The 17,805-nt window shown below is 44.7% G+C and overlaps 2 protein-coding genes across 10 annotated transcripts in view; one reads left to right on the top strand and one right to left on the bottom strand.

Annotated features, from left to right (window-relative positions):
• Window positions 1-242: 242 nt before the first annotated feature.
• LOC311606949 (activator of 90 kDa heat shock protein ATPase homolog 2) lies at window positions 243-8,323 on the top strand. 5 transcript variants are annotated; one of them, XM_084798398.1, is made up of 9 exons: window positions 243-470; window positions 1,327-1,412; window positions 3,687-3,772; window positions 4,778-4,892; window positions 5,873-5,961; window positions 6,558-6,671; window positions 7,019-7,120; window positions 7,537-7,588; window positions 7,716-8,323. In XM_084798398.1, exons 1-9 carry the CDS (start codon window positions 391-393, stop codon window positions 7,886-7,888), a joined length of 897 nt encoding a protein of 298 aa, XP_084654524.1. In that variant the 5' UTR covers window positions 243-390; the 3' UTR covers window positions 7,889-8,323. The 5 variants fall into 5 exon arrangements, with proteins under 5 accessions (XP_084654524.1, XP_084654523.1, XP_084654525.1 ...); XM_084798397.1 differs by having other exon boundaries at window positions 246-470; window positions 1,327-1,517; window positions 7,758-8,323; XM_084798395.1 differs by having other exon boundaries at window positions 249-470; window positions 1,327-1,517.
• A 213-nt stretch (window positions 8,324-8,536) lies between these two features.
• The window catches only part of USP34 (ubiquitin specific peptidase 34), a 176,598-nt gene continuing 167,329 nt past the window's right edge, over window positions 8,537-17,805 (bottom strand). For all 5 annotated transcript variants that reach the window (XM_084798360.1, XM_084798364.1, XM_084798358.1 and 2 more), the window contains 5 exons: window positions 13,604-13,683; window positions 11,142-11,282; window positions 10,884-11,027; window positions 9,995-10,154; window positions 8,537-9,763 (listed from right to left, as the gene is read on the bottom strand). In XM_084798360.1, coding sequence (XP_084654486.1) covers window positions 9,159-9,763; window positions 9,995-10,154; window positions 10,884-11,027; window positions 11,142-11,282; window positions 13,604-13,683 — 1,130 coding nt within the window. In that variant the 3' untranslated portion in view covers window positions 8,537-9,158. The remainder of the gene's footprint in view (window positions 9,764-9,994; window positions 10,155-10,883; window positions 11,028-11,141; window positions 11,283-13,603; window positions 13,684-17,805) is intronic.

Raw genomic sequence — 17,805 nt, 5'->3', positions numbered from 1 at the left:
CCCTGGGCGTAGTCCGGGACCTTCGCGCAGGCCAGGAGCCCGACCGGGCTGCAGACCCAGCAGCGAGCGAGCCGGTGCAGGGAGGAGGGTGAGGCCGGGCGGGGCGAAGGGGGAGGAGCCGGCAGCAGGAGGCGTGGCATGTCGGAGAAGTAACAGGGTCTGGGGCGGGGTCTTAGGGCCGAGGGGCGGGGCGAAGGGAGGAGCCGGGGCTAGGAGGCGGAGCCACGGGCGTGGCCTGAGTGGGACGGGCATCGGGGGCGGGGCGGGCCGCTGCCGGAGGGCCCGGGGCGGGGACTTCTGGCACTTTCTGGGAGCTGCGGGCGCCTGACAGACCTTCAGGCCGGAAGCCCGCGCTCACCCGCTTCCAGGGCCCTCGTCGTCTGCGCCGCCATGGCCAAATGGGGCCAGGGGGACCCGCGCTGGATCGTGGAGGAGCGGGAGGACGGGACCAACGTGAACAACTGGCACTGGTGCGGCGGGCGGGGCGGCAGGCGGGCTCCTGGGAGGGCCGCGCGGCGCCGCAGCACGTCGGCCCGTGGCGGGAGACGGTTCCTAACTGCCCTAGCCTTCCGGCTGCAGGCTCCTCCTGAAAGTTGGACCGAGCCCCGTGAGGGACTTCTTTCTGCCTCACCCGCTACCCGGCCGCCCCTCACCGGGCCCTCCTCGGGCTTGAGCTGCGTAGTGCGCGTGCGTGTGCCGAGCGTGTGCAGTTGAAAGGGCAGGGACTTGGATCTCACTCTCTTTGCTTTGTCCCAGTTTGCACTAGTTACCCACCCCCTTTGTGTCTCTGGAATACCGGGAGACGTCTGCCTCTCCGGTGGGCGTTGGGGGAAGCTGAGGCATTCCCAGGACGAGCCCAGTCCGCACCCGTGAGATGACTTGGTGGTCCTGAAAGGATGATCTCCAGTGTTCTAGGCTGGGTTCCGTGGCTAGGACACTGATTTCTCAAGCCGTTCTCTGTCCCCTCACGCGGGAACATTAGGAAGAGTGCTTAAGATAAGTCAAAATGGAAATGCTCAATAGTCGACCTTGTGATTAAGGTTATTTAATGACTACCACCATTACAGATGGCCTCAGCTTAGCCCATCCATTTCCTGTGGTCGAGATTGTTGGACCCTCCTCCCCGGGGCCATTGTTTTTTTAGTTACCCATTATTATATGGTGAATAATAGTTTCTTAAACTGGGCATCAGGCTTAGACTATACCTAGTTGAAACCAAGCACATTTGCGAGTACCAGGGCTCACTTGGTCTGAATCTAGATGGCACCCTGCCTGGCAGATGGAGACCGGCTGGGCCGTTCACCTGTGCTTTCTGTTATCTGGCAGGACAGAGCGGGATGCCACCATTTGGTCCAAGGGGAAGCTCCGCGAGCTCCTGGTTGGCATTGCTGTGGAGAATGAGGCTGGCCGAGGTGAGATCAGTGAGTTGAAGCAGGTGGAAGGCGAGGCTTCTTGTAGCAGCCGCAAAGGGAAGCTCATTTTCTTCTATGAGTGGAGCATCAAGCTGGCCTGGAAAGGTACCGGGTTTCCTGGCAGGAGGCAGGTTGGGGACACTCTTGGGTATATAGTCTTTCCATTTAGTTAGTCAGCAGTCGTAGTAGTAGTTGGTGTTTGGTGCACTTGGAGTGGATTCTGAGGCTGCACTTCTGCCCAGCACCCTAGATGCTTGAAGGACAGCGTTCTATCAGCTGAACCCTTTATTACCAGCATCTGTGACTAGGGCCTTGCGGAGCTGCTGCCTGGAGTGCCCTTCTCCAGATGCCTGCTTCCCTCAAATTATTTAAGATCTTACATAAATCATGTGCACGCACTCGCATCCCACAGCACGTGTAGAAGCCAGAGGCAGCGTACAGGACTCAGTTCACCATGTGGTAGCAAGCGTTTTTACACTTTGCACCACCTTGCTGGCTCACCCTTGGGCCTTTTTGTTTTTTGAGACTGGGTTTCCCTGTGTGGCCCTAGCTGTCCTGGACTCGCTTTGTAGATCAGGCTGGCCATAAACTCACTGCAATCCACCTTCGGTCTTTTAAAAAATTTATGTATGTGTATGATGTGTGTGTCATGGTGGGTTTGTGAGGTTCAAGGACACAGGAATTGGATTCAAGTCCCTAGGTATCTAGCAGGCTTACCCATTGAGCTATCTTGCCAGCCCTCCCTTGGAGTCTTCATCCAAAGTTTTGGTTCTGTGGGTTTACTTTGGACAGTTCATATATAGAATCCTATCATATGTAAAGTTCTCTGACTGCTTTCATTTTATGTTTTCATTCCATGCCGTACCATGTCTTAATTTTATATGCTTTTAAAATATGCATTATCTAAGTTTTCTTGTCTTTGCAAAATCCTCCTGTGGCTTGGTTCTTGTTGACATGACCAAGGCTCAGACACAGGGAAATAGAGAGGGCAAGAAGAGAGAGAACTGGTTATGGAAGACTGTATTGTGGTAAAATTTGGGTCCCTGCCCTTGAGTTGGCTGCTTTCTGAGTAGTTTGTGTTAGAGAGAAGCTCACTAAGCTGGCTTTGGCCTTTGAATCATGGAGGTATTCAGACATCAAAGCAGTCCCATAAAATTCCCTGCAAGTTAAGGCTAGCCTGAGCTACATAAAAAGCTCCTGCTCCCCCCCTGCCCCCCCAAAAAGCCAAGAGCTTGGGATGTAGCTCAGCATGCAAATGTTTGCCTAGTGTGTAGAAAGCTCCAGGTTAGCTTTTAAGCTACATGCATGCATTTGTACGCTTGCTCACTTGCACACACACATGCACACTCACTCCTCACCCCTGACTATGAACAGGCCCCTCCAGTTGGAAGTTGACCTCACTAGCTTTCTTTGTGGTTGCTGCTGGCTAGATTGTAGCAGGACTCCGGAGTCCTGAGGAACCTGTGGCCTGTGTCTCTTTATTTCCCTTGGTGCAAACAACACTCCAGACCCAGAAGGTATGGATTCTGAATGGTCACTTTTACCAACCAACAAGCGAGAACAAAAGCTCCAGGCATTTGAAGCTGTTCCATGTATGGTCTGGCGTCAAGAAATCAGTCACTCCCAATGTCCATGTGACATAAACTCCACTCATAAGGGGTTTGGAGGGCAGACTGCTGTGGGTGGTGGAACCCTTTCTAACCGTATTTTATGGCAATGAAATAAATGCCTTTAGACCATGCCCGAGTGTCTCAGTGTGGATGCTTCTGTGCATTGTTCCAGTGGCATGGCCCTGCCTATAAGCAGAACTGTATGAAGTACTCGCCTGACCTCCGATGAGTATAACAAAAGAATGATGTGCCATGAAAACAGCAGGACAGCTCTAGGTAGGACCAGGAGTTGGCTGCAAGGGCTTTTGCCCCACTGTGTCCTTGAGGACATTGAAGCTTTACGCTGGGAAGAAATCCAACTTTTCCAACTCCACACAGACTTTGCCAAGCCACAGCTTTCGAGGCTTTCCATGGTCAGAGCTCATGGTCCCTCCCGTGCCTTCTCCCGAGATAGCCCTTCTGCTTTGGCCAGGTGAAGAGCACTGGGAGACAAGAGGAATGGCTGACAGCTTGTGTCCCATGGATGTGGTGCACGTTGTCTTGGTTGTTGACTAATGTGGCCACAACCCTGTAAGGGGAGTGGAGCCACATATGGGCTATTCATTTAGACAGAGGACTTTTGCATAAAACCAGTGACTAACTGCACCCATTTTGCTCATTTTAGGTACAGTTAAAGAATCTGGTGCAAAGCACAAGGGACTGATTGAAATACCCAGCCTTTCTGAAGAAAGTGAAGCTAGTGACACTGAGGTATCTGCTGGCGCTCTCCTTTTCTCTAGTCAAACTTTGCCTAATAGGTGTTGCGCATTTGCAAACTGTTCATTAGGTGGTAGTTGTGAATTGTGGGGGCTGTTGGCCACTCTACTATGGGGTGTGAGAGGTGGAGGGAAAGGAGAAAGCCTGAGGAGGCTTTAGACTTCCAGGACCAGGTGTGGTACTGGACAGGGACTGAAAGTAGCATAGGTCTTTAGTCTGTGCTGTTCAGTCTTCAGGGGTGTAGAGGTTGAACATGTCAAGGCATGTGCTGTTAAGTGCTCAGGCCATTTGCATGGTTTGCCAAGTGTGACTTGTTTCCCTTAATAGATAGGGACAGTTCTCAGCCAGTACTGTTCAGTATAAATACCACATAATGCAATTTAAATTTCTCTAGTAGCCGCATTAAAAGCCAGATAAAATAATGGAAAATTTCTAATTCATGTGAGAGTAAATATGACTTTAACATATAATTAAGAAATTATTGATGAGGTATTTTTACTTTTTTATTGGTATTAAGACTTTGGAATCTTGTGTGTTTACAGCATAGCTTAGCTCAGACCATGTACCCCATAAATGCTCAGCCACAGGTGAGTAGTGGCTGCCATACCAGAAAGTTACAAGCAATTTAACTTCTGCACTTAAAACAATTTCAAAGGCAAATTAAATGCTTCATCTTCTGTTCAGTCCACTCACAACATGGCGACCAGCACTGGCATCAGAAAAGACTTAGGCCGGGCAGTGGTGGCGCACACCTTTAATCCCAGCACTCAGGAGGCAGAGGCAGGCGGATCTCTGTGAGTTCGAGGCCAGCCTGGTCTACAAAGTGAATCCAGGACAGCCAAGGCTACACAGAGAAACCCTGTCTCAAAAAACCAAACCAAACGAACAAACCCAAACAACAACAACAGAAGACTTAGCTCCTCTACAACTGTGAAGCAGGCCTACATTTCTTATACCACTTCCTCTGCCATCCAGTTAGGTTCTTATTTTTATTTGTAGGTGAACGTGAGTAAGAAGAAAGGAGATGGGGACACACTGAAGGATCTTATGAGGACTACAGGCACCGCCAAGGTCAGGGAGGCCCTTGGAGAGTACCTGAAGGCACTTAAGACGGGTAAAGAAAGCATCCCTTGTGAGCCACGGGGTCCCTTGGTATATTACCCCAGTTACACTCCACAGGGCGGATTCCCAAGTAAGGCTCCTAAAACACCTTCAGACTGCAGAAGTTGTAGTCTGGGTGTGAAAAGCTAGTTGTGGGTAAGACCAGTTTGCCAGTTGTCAGTAGTTTCCTGAGCCTAGGTGTGGTGGCACACTTAACAGTCCCAGGACTTGGGAAGCCTGTTTGAGGCTAGCCTGGGTTACATAGTGAGCCCCTGCTCAAAACAAAACCACAAAAAAACCAACAAAAACCACATACCCTCACCCCTAGAACGGAAAAGTTTTTGTGTAATTACTTGTTTAATGTCTGTCTTCCCTGCTAGACTAAATGTTCCATGAGGGCATGGAAGGTGTCTCTCTTGTTCACTGCTGTATCTCCAGCATCTAGCACAATGCCTGACACATAGTAGGTGCTTAATAAATATTTGCTGAGTGAGTGAATGTATGGATGAAAGTGACCACAGATTTTACAGGTATTGAGAACACCTAGATAACCTATATACTCTATGGAAGTGAATCTATTGTCATTATCCCAAATTAGAGGTGACAGCTGGGTGGCGTGGCCAACAGAGCTTTTTCTGCACCTTCTCCTTAAAACTGGCTTATGGAGTGTCCAGGTATTGGCATGCCAGGCGTGGGGCCACCACTCTTTCTGTAAGTCCTCCTCGCCATGAATGAGAGTAAGCTTTGTGAGGGTGGTGAAGCAGAGACAGGAGAGGAGTGTCATGGCTTTTAGTAGTTAATCATGTACAACACAACTATTTAGAAAAGAACTTGTGAAAATTTGCATTTTAGAGGAGTGTGGTTAAAGCAAGGGATTAGAAAAAAAAAGGTTTTTGCTAATAAGCATCCAGCAATATATGTAAAAAGTTATCTTATAAATGCCACGTTAAATAAAAGGAAGTATATTAATAAAATCTTGCTATTTCCTTATAGAATTTACAACAGGAATGATTTTACCAACAAAAGCTGTAGCAACCAAGGAACTGACTGTTCAGAGGAAACTGACTGAAAACACATTGCAGGTATGAACCTGGGTGGAAGAAGTGAGGGAGGACATCCTTAATTAGTTTCCACACCTTTTGATGAACTTGGGTTGGGTTTTATGCATTTTTTGCTTTCTGGGCTGGTGCCTGTTGGGCATTCTCCCTACCAGACCTCACCTCTAGCCTGAGGTTTAATTCTTGATGGGTGAGAACACTGAACAGGCCTTGCTGAAATACTGCACTTCACCAGTTGTTCTACAGTCATTGGTTGATGATAGGACTAGCCTTAGACTCATGGTGATCCTCCTGCCTCCTTAGACTTCTGACTGCTGGGAGTAGAGCCATTATACCTAGCAAAAGCCAGCAACTTGGAGGGACACATATTGTGATGCATATGTGTAATTAACACCCATTAGTCTTAGGTTTAGGTCATGTTCTGGGTCCCTATGTACAGGCCCAACTGCGATCAGAGGTATTTAGCTATAGACAGGAAGGGGATGGAGGTAAAGTGCTCATAGGAACAAGCTGTTTCCACAGTAAAGGCCAGTGGCCAGTGGTGGTGGAGCCATGCTGCTCTCATCCTGTCAGTGTCTGTCGGTCTGCTCGGCATCCTCTTGAGTGTCTCTCATCTTAAGATGCAGGCTTCCCCAGTGGCCCTGGGTGTGAGGATTCCCACAGTGGCTTTGCACTTGACGGAGCTGTTTGACGCGACAGTGGAGCAGTTGTACAGCATCTTCACTGTGAAAGAAGTAAGCAATGCCCTTGGCTGCTCCAGCAGACACGGTTTGGCGATCCGTCGCAGACAACAGAGGCTGCTTTTCATGGAAGGGCTTCAAGGATTCTGGTGCTACTTGTGAGCCATTTGAAGGGACGAGGGGCACATTTGGTGGCCTGTGTCCGCAGTTGGGGCACATTGTAGCTTTCCCTCTTCTATAGAGAAGAGAGCTTTGTGTTTTAGTTCTTGTTCACAAAGCTATCATGTCCAACAAAATTAAACCAAAACCCAACATCATTGCCATGTAAGCTCCTGGTGTGCTCCTCACCACACACAGGGTGACGCATGTACTGGAATAACGTGTGTGTTTTGTTTGGCTAGTTGGTGCAAAAATTTTCCAAATCTGCTGCTGTATTAGAAGCTGAAAAGGGAGGTAAATTCCAGATGTTTGATGGGAATATCACTGGAGAATATGTGGAGCTGGTAAGTACAAGGCTACAGTGGTGAGCTGGGAACTTATTTTAGAGGTTTTGATTACTTCAGTCTCAAATTCTTCAATAAGGCTCATTGTAGAACAAAAGAAAATGTTACATACAGTGTTTTAATTGGTAAAGGCTAAGCCTTAATAGTAATTGTGCAGAAAGCAGCAGCTTAACTTTTCCTGTATGCCTCAAGCTCTGCTGGCTCCATCATCAGGATCCAAGCTGCCAGATAGCAGTAGCCTCCAGGTCAGTCCTGTCCTTGGCAGTAATGCTGTCAAGGATGTCAGAGCCCTGGTGTGTGAGCTAGATGACAGGATGGTATGCTGCTCACTGGTTCCAGTACTTACTTAGTTTACCTTGGAGAGGGTTAGTTTCTTCTGTTGTAAACCGTTTTCAGTGAAATGTCTTTGTTTTCAGTTAACAAACAGGAAGATCATCATGAAGTGGAGATGTAGGAACTGGCCAGAAGGTATGTTATCGTTATATGCAGTTTATATATGGAAGCCAACAAACTAAAGCTGGCATAAACAGGTTCCTGATGTCAAAATAAAACTCTTGTGTTTTTTGTTTGTTTGTGCCCCCCCCCACACCGTCAGAACACTATGCAACAGTTGCATTGAATTTTGTGCCTGCTCCAGGGCAAACGGAATTAAAATTGGACTGTAAAGGAGTTCCTGTCTGTAAAGAAGAGAACATGAAAATCTGTTGGCAGAAGCAGCACTTTGAAGAAATAAAAGGTTTACTTCAGCTCACCACCGAGAATGCTTGAATGAGTTAGGTTTTATAAGGACTTTTCTTTTTTCTTTTCCAAGACAGAGTTTCTCTGTTACACAAAGCCCTGGCTGTCCTAGAACTCACAGAAATCTGCCTGCCTCTGCCTCTGTGCTGGGAGCACCACTGCCCGGCAAGGACATTTCTTTTGTAAGCAGAAACCTGTCCCATTTACTTACCTCTTCCTTAGGAAGTCCCCTCCCAAGGCCCTTAATTTATTTCATATTGGCTGAAAATCATGAAAGTACTTAATTGTAAAGCTTCGCTTGAAGCATTCTAAACTTGGCATTGAGTGAAATCAGGTGTCATCTCACCTTCCATGGGGAAGAAGGTGAGGTCCAGATCCCCACGCTAAGAGTGGTCGTAGCACACTTTCATTGCTACAGTTGATTTAAGCTTAAGACAATAAATGGCATGTTACACCTTCATTCTATGCCAGTTTTCAAGGTGTAGTTCTTAGGAGTGTTGTTGAGGGCTAGCTGGCTGCACTGTGACACTTCTCTGGCTCTCCTTGCTGGCTTCCTGCTGTCAGACACTGGGATGGAGGGGCGAGGCATCTGTATGGTAAGTTACTCTTCTCAAACAGTAGAATGTCTCCTGACTGCAGTCATCCGAGGAAACTGAAACAACTTACGTAACAAAGGGAAAGTCATCACAGTCAGTTTAATTCAGTACACAGGACAGTAGTCAGTCATGACAATAAAAATAAAACAGTTATTTTTACATCAAGTGTGCTTTATTTCCTCCACAGGTATTCTGTTAAATAAAGCACCATTTATATACTGCCAGGCCACAGCTAAAGAGGATTCTTTACAGAATCAAATTTCTTGTGGTTGTTCCGTATACAAGTAAACTTAATTTTGATAATAAAAACCACAGCGATCAGAGGCAATCTGCCTCTCTTATTTTAAGGTACAAAACTGGCACAGAGGACACCATATTATACACAGTAAAAATGCTGTAAGTTTAAATTACATTGTACAGGGTCAGAGCCCTGTCTCTCCCAGAAAGCCATATTAAATGAAAGCCACTACAGTGAACTCTTAATTACATAAAACATACCCATTATCTGATTGCCCTTTAGAAAGTATACAGAAGATGCAAGTTTTTCATCTGGGGTTCTGCCTGACCAAGAATTAAGCCTATAAATCTATCTTGCCATTCAAGCAGAGAGCACTGCACAAACTGAAGCACAAAACAAAGAAGCAAAACCTCGACAAACGGCATGGGGGAGGGGCACTTGAAAAGCAGACATGCCACATCTAATGTCAAGAAGCAGCTTGGTTTCCTTTGCCAGATATCCTTGTGACCACATGGATTGTTGATTCAATGGTCCTACACAGGGTGTCCAAAAGATCGTGCTGCTGCACGTGACTGACGAGGCCTCTGGAATGGCCACAGCTGAGTGACGCAGCAGCCTCAGGGTCCTGGGAGGACAAAGCTTGACCATCACAGCTTCTCAAGTCAGCTAAGTCAGACAGAACTGCGGAGATGGAAGTAGAAGGGAATTCGGATTCATCTTCAGCTAGTGTGCTATCCTTGGAACAGTGGTCTTTAAACTCTGTACAGTCTTCAAATCTGCCATTGTTCGACTGTTCCTCTGCATGCTGTGACCGGATATGTGACCCCTCTTCTGAAAACGAAGATGGGCCTTCCATTTGATATTCTTTGACAGAGCAATTTTCAGGGGAAGGAAGATCTTGCTCTGTCCCTGGATCAATAATCAGTGAGTCTCTTGTCTCATTGTCTGAGGTGCTAGTGGGGGTCAGGACCTCCCTGGTGTCTGTTTTTACTTCGCCAATGCAGCTCTCTACAGTGTGCTCCTCCTCACTGCTTACTCGCCTTCTTTTAACAGGAGTTGCCCCTTCATCATCTGTGGGGAGGAAAACACATTAAAATACAATCTTCTTCCAAAGAGGCCATTAAGATGCTACTAGGAGCAATTACAAGGAAAACCAATTTTGCTTTTAGCTTTTTTCCCCTATAGTGCTGGAAGTCAAAGCCTTGCAGTGCCAGGCAAGAGGAAACCACTTAACCTCGCCTCCAGCTTGGCTTCATCCTTCCAGCCCCAACCCCAGCCAATGACTTAGTTGACAAAGCTAACCTTTAGTTTTTCTTTCTTTGGCTTCTTGCTCTTGGAGTGAGTTTCTCTGCTGCAGACAAGTCCTACACTTGCTTAAAAGCTCTTGCAGAGTTGGGATCAGAGCTGGGTTTAATTGTTTAGGAGTGTGTACTGACAGGAGCAAAGCAAGTGCCCTCAGGTCCTACAAAAACCCAGATAGGAAGAGTTCAAATCCTGAAGGCAACATTTGGACAAAACTTCAGTTGAATGAATATGTTTTACTTCCTAGGAATGTATTCTGGTGCCTCTGGCAATGTGGAATAATACTGACACCAGCATGAGGACATTAGAGCATTCTACCAGTTGTGTCACTCAGACCATTGCTTTGTGCCCACATCAAGTAGGCCAGTGGGAAGACTCAAACCAAGCAATACAACTTAGACCTACATAGTGATTGCAAAACAAAACCTCCCTTGGTATACCAGAAATGTGGGTTTTATTTCATAGAAACCAGTTTCTCAACCTCACTCTGGCATATGTCTCAGTAAGGCATCCCCTGCTTAGTTTGGTCATTTGTTTTGGCTTATAAGCACTGACATTTGCTTGTTAGGCTGCTGCTGCTGAATGACAGTCTGCTTGTTTCCAGTATGCTCCATTCTATGGCTGTTACAGAATGGATAGAAGTCAAACTAGTTTAAGCTGCTTTTATAATAGAAAGCAATATAATTATATAAACAGAGATAAAGGACCTATTCTGTTTTTGATAGACTAGCTGGCTAGGAACTCCGGTACCAAGCTAGTCTTGAATTTGCCAATGATCTTCCAGTTTCTGCCTCTCAAGTGCTAGGATTACAGGTGTACGCCTACTGGTTCTTACTGGTCTCATTGCCCTTAACATACTGAGTTTTGAACTTGTTGGCACAGTTCTTACCCCATTTAAAGAAGCACTTGCTTTTGAAATTTCAACTCGGTTACTGAAATCTGATTGTAGGTTTTGATATTGATTTATCAAGTTTGTGATAAGGGTGCTGATCAAACTGGCACAGTTTGCTTCTGAAAACACTTGACTTTGAACCTGGGAAAGAGCACATGCTTGTGAATGTGCACATACACAAAACAAGTCTTAAAATTCAAGATCAACATAATAAGCACACACTAAGCAGAAACATCAGAAAAACTAAAGACATACCTTTAGAAGGAAATGTGTCATGAATGTGTAGACAATATTGTTGTTTAGAAAAGTTCTTTCATCCATTAGAATACATTTAATATACTCTGCAAAAACAGGATCTTCACACAGAAGCTTGATGCAGTTTTTCGACATTGCCGACTGAAGGGGGAAAGTGGCACTGCGGTTAGCAGCTGGGACTCTGTACAATGTTCAGTTACAGGCAGAACTATCAATTTGCTAGAGGAAGACGATGGCAATACTCAATACATGTGGGAGGGTTGGGAGAAGGGGTGTTTGTCTGCATACATGTTTGCCTGTGCCCTGTGCGCACAGAACCAAGAGGGTGTCAGATTCCCCATTAAGTACAGTTACAGACAGTTGTTAGCTGCCACGTGGGTGCTGGGAATCAAACTTGGGTCCTCTAGAAAAACAGCCAGTTCCCTAAATACTAGCCATCCCTCTAGCCCATCAACACACTTTAAAAGAAATATAGCTTTATCACCCAATACAGAGTTAACAAGAATTTAAAACAAGTCTTAAAGGATATGAATATTTTAAGGGGACAATCAATGGATAAACTACATACCAAGGAAAGAGACAAATTTTAAGAATTAAAATACATTTGCTAAAATTAAGCTTTACTTTGTGAATTTTTCTATTTGTCTCACATAATTCAGAGGTCCCAATGTTTGAAATTCTTACTAAAATTTGGTTTTTCTGTTTCATATGGGTAACGCAAATACAAGTAATAGGTTTTTCAACAGATTTTTCCATCTAGATTACCTACATGGGTGTTTATATTACATAAACAAGATTTTAGATACCATGCACTTATCAACATACTTTAATGAGTAAGTTGTTCGAGGTCACACAAGAATTTAGAAATAGAAAAGGGCGGGCTCTTTTTAGATCCTTAGTGCTGAGGGCCAGAGTTGGCAGTTAAAAGAACTAACTGGCTGCTTTGCCAGAGGACTGGAGTTTAATGTCAAGAACCCACAACCACCCATCTAGAACTCTGCAGTCTCAGAGGATACAATGCCCTCTTCTGGTCACTGATAGCACTACATGCACTTCGAATGCAGATAAAACACACATTCATATAAAAATTTAGATCCTTGGTATCACTACAAAAAGAGTAGTGGCAGAAAGGGGAAGGTAGAAATCTGCTCCAATATATTAAAGAGACTGTTCAGTTCCAAGTCATGCCCTTAATCCCAGCATTCCGGTAGCAGAAGCAGGAGGAGCCATGTGAGTTTGAGGCCAGCCTGGTCTATATACTGAGTTCCAGACAGCCAGAGGTACAGAGAGAGACCCTGTCTCAAAAATAAAGCAAACAAATCATTTTCCGAATGCCAATCACATTAGCTAAGTGGGATCAATGCCTTCCAAAGACTCCTATTACACTTCCCTGTAATAACACTCTTTGTAGTAGTAATCACTCAGAGGCTTTTGTTTAGTAGTAAGTACTACTATAAAGAAACTAACATTCTTCAGAGAACAGACGATGCTATATACAGTCCTATAGTTTGGGGCAGTAATGGTACATCATGGTGAACATGTAAAGAAATGGCTCTACCATCGCTTCATAGCAGAATGAGATATTTAGAAGTACTTCTTTTACTACAATACTCTATAGAGTTTTACCTAAGAAAGGTTCACACTCTTTCCTCTGGCAGAGGGAAATGCAACCAGGAATAGTCAAATAGTTCATCTTTGTGGAGCTCCCTTAGACCAGATTCAAGGAACGAGACAAACTTTAGATTAGACTAATCAGATTCTTCACAACTCTCCAATACCCTTACAAACATTACTTTGTGCCTGCCAGCTTTAAGAACCATATCCCCTCCTTTCTGTTTTTCCCCAAGGCAGGGTCCTGTTGTATAGCTCAGGCTGACTCTGAATCTGTGGCTATCCCCTTGCTCCGCCATGTGCTGGGGTTGCAGCTACAGGCATGCATCACCATACCTAGGCAGGAGTTGACTCTCTGAAACAAACAAGTGGGTAAGGTAGCTTTTCCTGTTTTATTTAGTTTTAGCTAAAACTTTCCCACTCTCATTGACAATAGTAAGAAAACAAAGGCATGAGGACCTTGAAAATCTACAGGCAGGCAGAATTAACAGCCAAGCAACATGGTTTCTGCTGGAGATTTTAGTGGTGGAGAGAAGAGACACTGGAGTGGAGGGGGTGGGGTGGGGTGGGCTAGGAGCTTGCTTTCTCCGGTGTCTCTGGGTCTTAAGACTTTTCCAGAAACTGCTGCTACTGAGCTATGGATGAGAAATCCAACACAAACAGCTTATTTGAAATATTCAGTACAAAGCTTAAGTTGGAATAAAATTCTAGCAAGTAGAATTTGCCTTTAATTCTAAAACTTTACCAATTTCTAGCAAATTCGTTTTCAACTAGGAGTTCTAAAGACTCCTGGCTATTAGGTTGGATGACTTAATTAGAGACCACTCATCTAAAAAAATAATTTGCTTTACCTGAGTCTGGCATAGCTCAGTCCAAAGTTTGGGGAACAGTGCAAGATGAAGTGGCAAGCCTTCATAGGCAACCAGGACACCTAAAATTTGAAGAAAAAAAAAACCAGAATAGGTTATAAGTTATACTGCTGAGTTACTAAACTGCAGGTATAATACTGTTAACTATCTCTGTATCTCTGGTTTCAACTGCATCTTGCCTGCATTCTTAGAGATATACAAAACAATATTAACAGGAGAACTCATTTCAATGTTTTAAGCAGTGTAACAATTTAGAATGTGGAACTGTGCATTGCTTATATACCCTGACCCCTCATCCCCAGAAGGATCTAAGATGACAACTTCAGCCAACTGTTTGTAATTTATCAGGGAAGTATTAAAGTAACCTCAAGTAGTTTCCAATCTGTATTAGAAAATTTTTGAGGCTTGCTACATTTCAGAAGGGTGGGAGAGAGCAGTCCATTTCTTCCTCTTGTTTTCTGTGTGCGCTGAAATAACTGCTGCCCTGAGACTACTACTGTCTTCTTGCCTTGTCCTTAGGATACTCTGGGTACATCAGACTTATGACTGTCGATGATGCTGTTTAGGAACCTCCTGTGTGTGCGTGCTTTCCTGGGGCTTTAAACCAGGGGCTCAACGCACAAGCCAGGTAAGCACTTTACCACTAAGCTACTGCCCAAGTCCTCCTCTGGATGTCAGACAGGTTTTCAATATGGTCCTCCTTCCCTCTACCCTCTTGTCTCTCCTACAAAAGCTGCAATGTCAGTTCCCTCCACAACAGTCCCACTTCTCCATCTCGTCTCCATCAGGAAAAACATAACCATAGAGGAGAAATAGAACATAAGTTATCTTTCAGTTAAACAGAATGTATGAGCTGGATCAGGAGTTGACAAGGTTTTTAGTGGAGTGCCAACATATGTTGAGGCCATATGCTGCCTACTATGGCTACTCCAGTCTATGAAGGCAGTGCCACAGCAGCAAAGTGACCAAGTACGGCTGGCTCCAAGGAAACTATATTAAAATTTGAGTCTCAACTTTCATGTATCATATTCTATTTTAATGTTTAAAATATGTAATATAAAACCTACTCTTAGTAGGTAGCTGGTAGCTTTTTAAGAACTACTAGTAGATGGGTTGTAGTTTGCCAGTTCTTGGCTTAGACCAAGGCTCTGAAATCTTTAAACAGCAAACCACACATTTAGGGATCTCTTTCAGAACTAAGCCTATTTCTTGCCCACCGTAAAGACACAACACTTCTCCTCCTTCCTTTATCCTAACCTAATGTGGATGAGGCTAAAGGGTTAATCCACCACAGCACATGTAAATGAGCCATCAAACTAGTGGATACAGGGAGCAGTTTCTATAGTCACATATTCTTTAGTTGTAAATGGCCGTAAAATAACGATTGGAAAATATATGACCCTCAGGTCAAGTCTGACAGCACCTGTTTCATGGCTGGGGGAGTTAGAATAGCTTTTACTTATTTAAATCTTGACAACATGGTCTCTTGACACATAGCCCAATCTGGTTTTGGAACCCACAATCTTCTTGTCTCTGCCTCAGAGGTGCTGGGATTACAAGCATTGAACTTCTAGACCTGGGAATTTTTACACTTTTAAGGACTGATAAAGATAAAAACATTAAAACAGCAACAAAAAGCCAAAGAACATGTGACCTAGACCATGTGGCCTGTTTCCAGCTCTTCAGTTGCCAGTCAGTTCCCAGATTGTTTTTGGATATAGACTTTCATGGTAAGTCCACATTACCATTCAAGATTTATTAACTTTTTCTTTCTTCAACAATTATTCCTCTAAGTAAAACAATCCTTATTCTTACTTTTCAACAATTACAAGAAGCCATCATTAATTACCACAACAAACAAACCCCGAAGACGTCTTTTATGATCTAAACCCACCTCTTTTTTAAGTATTTATTTTATATATATGAGTGCTCTATCTGCATGTACACCTCAATGCCAGAAGAGGCTGTTGAGCCACCAAGTGGTTGCTGGGAATTGCACTCAAGACCTCTGGAAGAATAGACAGTGCTCTTAAGCACCGAGCCTTCTGTCCAGCCCTACTAAAATCATCTCTTTAAAATAAGCAAAGAACAATTTTGGCACCTACTGTATTAGGCAGGTCAGATAAATACATTAAAATCTCACAGCTTTGAAAAGTATTACTTTAGTCCTCATTTACTTCGTTTTATTGTTTGTTTTTTGGTTTTTCGAGACAGGGTTCCTCTGTGTAGCCTTGGCTGTCCTGGACTCCCTTTGTAGAACAGGCTGGCCTCGAACCCACAGCGATCCACCTGCCTCTGCCTCCCGAGTGCTGGGATTAAAGGCGTGCGCCACCACCGCCTGGCCTGATTTTCACCCCCCAAGGAGAGGGAAAAGGATGATTTTTGCTCTTTTTCCTGAGACAGGTTCTTGTCAATCAAAATTGGCCGTAACTGCCTGATCATCTTGCCTCTAATTCCTAAGGATTACAGACGTTCACCACGTTTAGTTTGTTTCCTTTTCTTGAAGATACTAGTCTCAAGATTCATCTAACTGGGCACAGTGGCGCACGCCTTTAATCCCAGCAATCGGGAGGCAGAGCCTGGTGAATCTCTGTGAGTTCAAGGCTGGCCTGGTCTACAAAGAGAGTCCAGGACAGCTAGGGCTATTACATAGAGAAACCCTGTCTTGAAAAACCAACAAAACAACTCATCTCAAAGATTGTTAATTATATCTATTAATATATTTTCAATAATCTACATTTACTCAAACTCCCATCCTCTGGTACCACTGTTGACTTAATACCTTCCCTACCACACTTTGTACAGGGAATTAAACTCAGGGCTTTGGGCATGCTAAGTGGAATGTTCTTCCACTGAGCTCCTTGATACTTTTCTTTAGATTCGCTAAGGCACCTTAGCTTTATTTTAGGCAGTGCTGCACTGAGCAAATTAGTTTGATATACCATGTAAGACAGCAACAAACCATACGTATTTACCAATGTGAGAATGACAGTTGGCTAAGCCAGCTCATACAGTGAACTGGACAGTATGATGTCAGCCAGGGGGACCTCAAGTCACTTTCCAGCCTTCCCATTCCCTCAAAAGCTGCTTCCTCTGCAAAGACAGATATTCCTTCAAAGCAACAGAATTTCTCAATTTTCACAAAGGTCTGGAGATGAGTGAGAGGGCAATATTCTCTTAATTCTGCACATTCCTCAGTACCTGTCTCATTCACTGGGTACAAAGCACATGGAGCAGAGTCACCAAACTCTCAGGTTTACTTCCTTATTTCTTACATTGTGTGTGTGCGCACGCATGTGCCCAGAGTACACAAGTGGGCATCAGATCTCCTGGGACAGCAGTTAGAGGTGGTTGTGAGCTGCCCAATGTCATGAGCAGTGGGAACCAACCCCAGTCCTCTGCAAGAACAGTATTCACTCTAGGCTTTCCTTCAGTAAATAGAATGGCACATCTAAAATATACTGGATTCTGTATAACTTCTCTTTCTTTATCCTCTGACTTTGGGCCTTCTTGAGCCAGATCTATACTGTGCCCCATTCCTCACCGAAAAACATGTATCTATATATAGGGAAAACGGTATTTGAGACTATTTGGTGCTTCCATGGTTGCTGTGAGGATAAAATAGTTCATATGTACATTTAATAGTCACAATTTCTTCTGAGTTCCTACGATTCTGACTGGCTCCCCAACCACCGTCTTAGGGAAGTAGTGGAATCAGCTAATGGATAAAAGCCCATGGGCAGCATTCTACTGTGAAACACTCTAGGCTAAGAATACCAATTATCTGATCAAATCTGTCTTCTAATTTCTTACCCACTAAGTAAGCCACTGCAGCTCTCTCCCCTTGTAGGCTATTGAGAGGGCGATGGCCCGACTCTGAGATGTTCAGACACCCACCAACTGGCAAGCAGTTAAGCTTGATTCACACGTGGTCACTTTGTGTAGCATACATGGATTTGCTCCTGTTGCACTGGGAAAACTAGCTCTGGTTCTACACTACATGTCAGGGGTAGTCTGAAGCTCTATGAAACCTTTAGTAAAACTAGCCATTTTCAAGTCAGTAACACTACACCTTAAAGAGAAGCCAGAATCAGAGCGTGCTTTCTGTATCATGGAAGGGAGGGACAGGAGGAGAGAGGTGGGAGGATGGGGGGGGGGCAGGGGGGAGGAAAGACTGAGTGTGT

The sequence above is a fragment of the Acomys minous genome (assembly GCF_964271855.1).
Source record: "Acomys minous genome assembly, chromosome: 10".
NCBI classification, from domain to species: domain Eukaryota; kingdom Metazoa; phylum Chordata; class Mammalia; order Rodentia; family Muridae; genus Acomys; species Acomys minous.
Note: the sequence above shows the minus strand (reverse complement) of the source record. Positions and strands in the feature narration are given on the sequence as shown.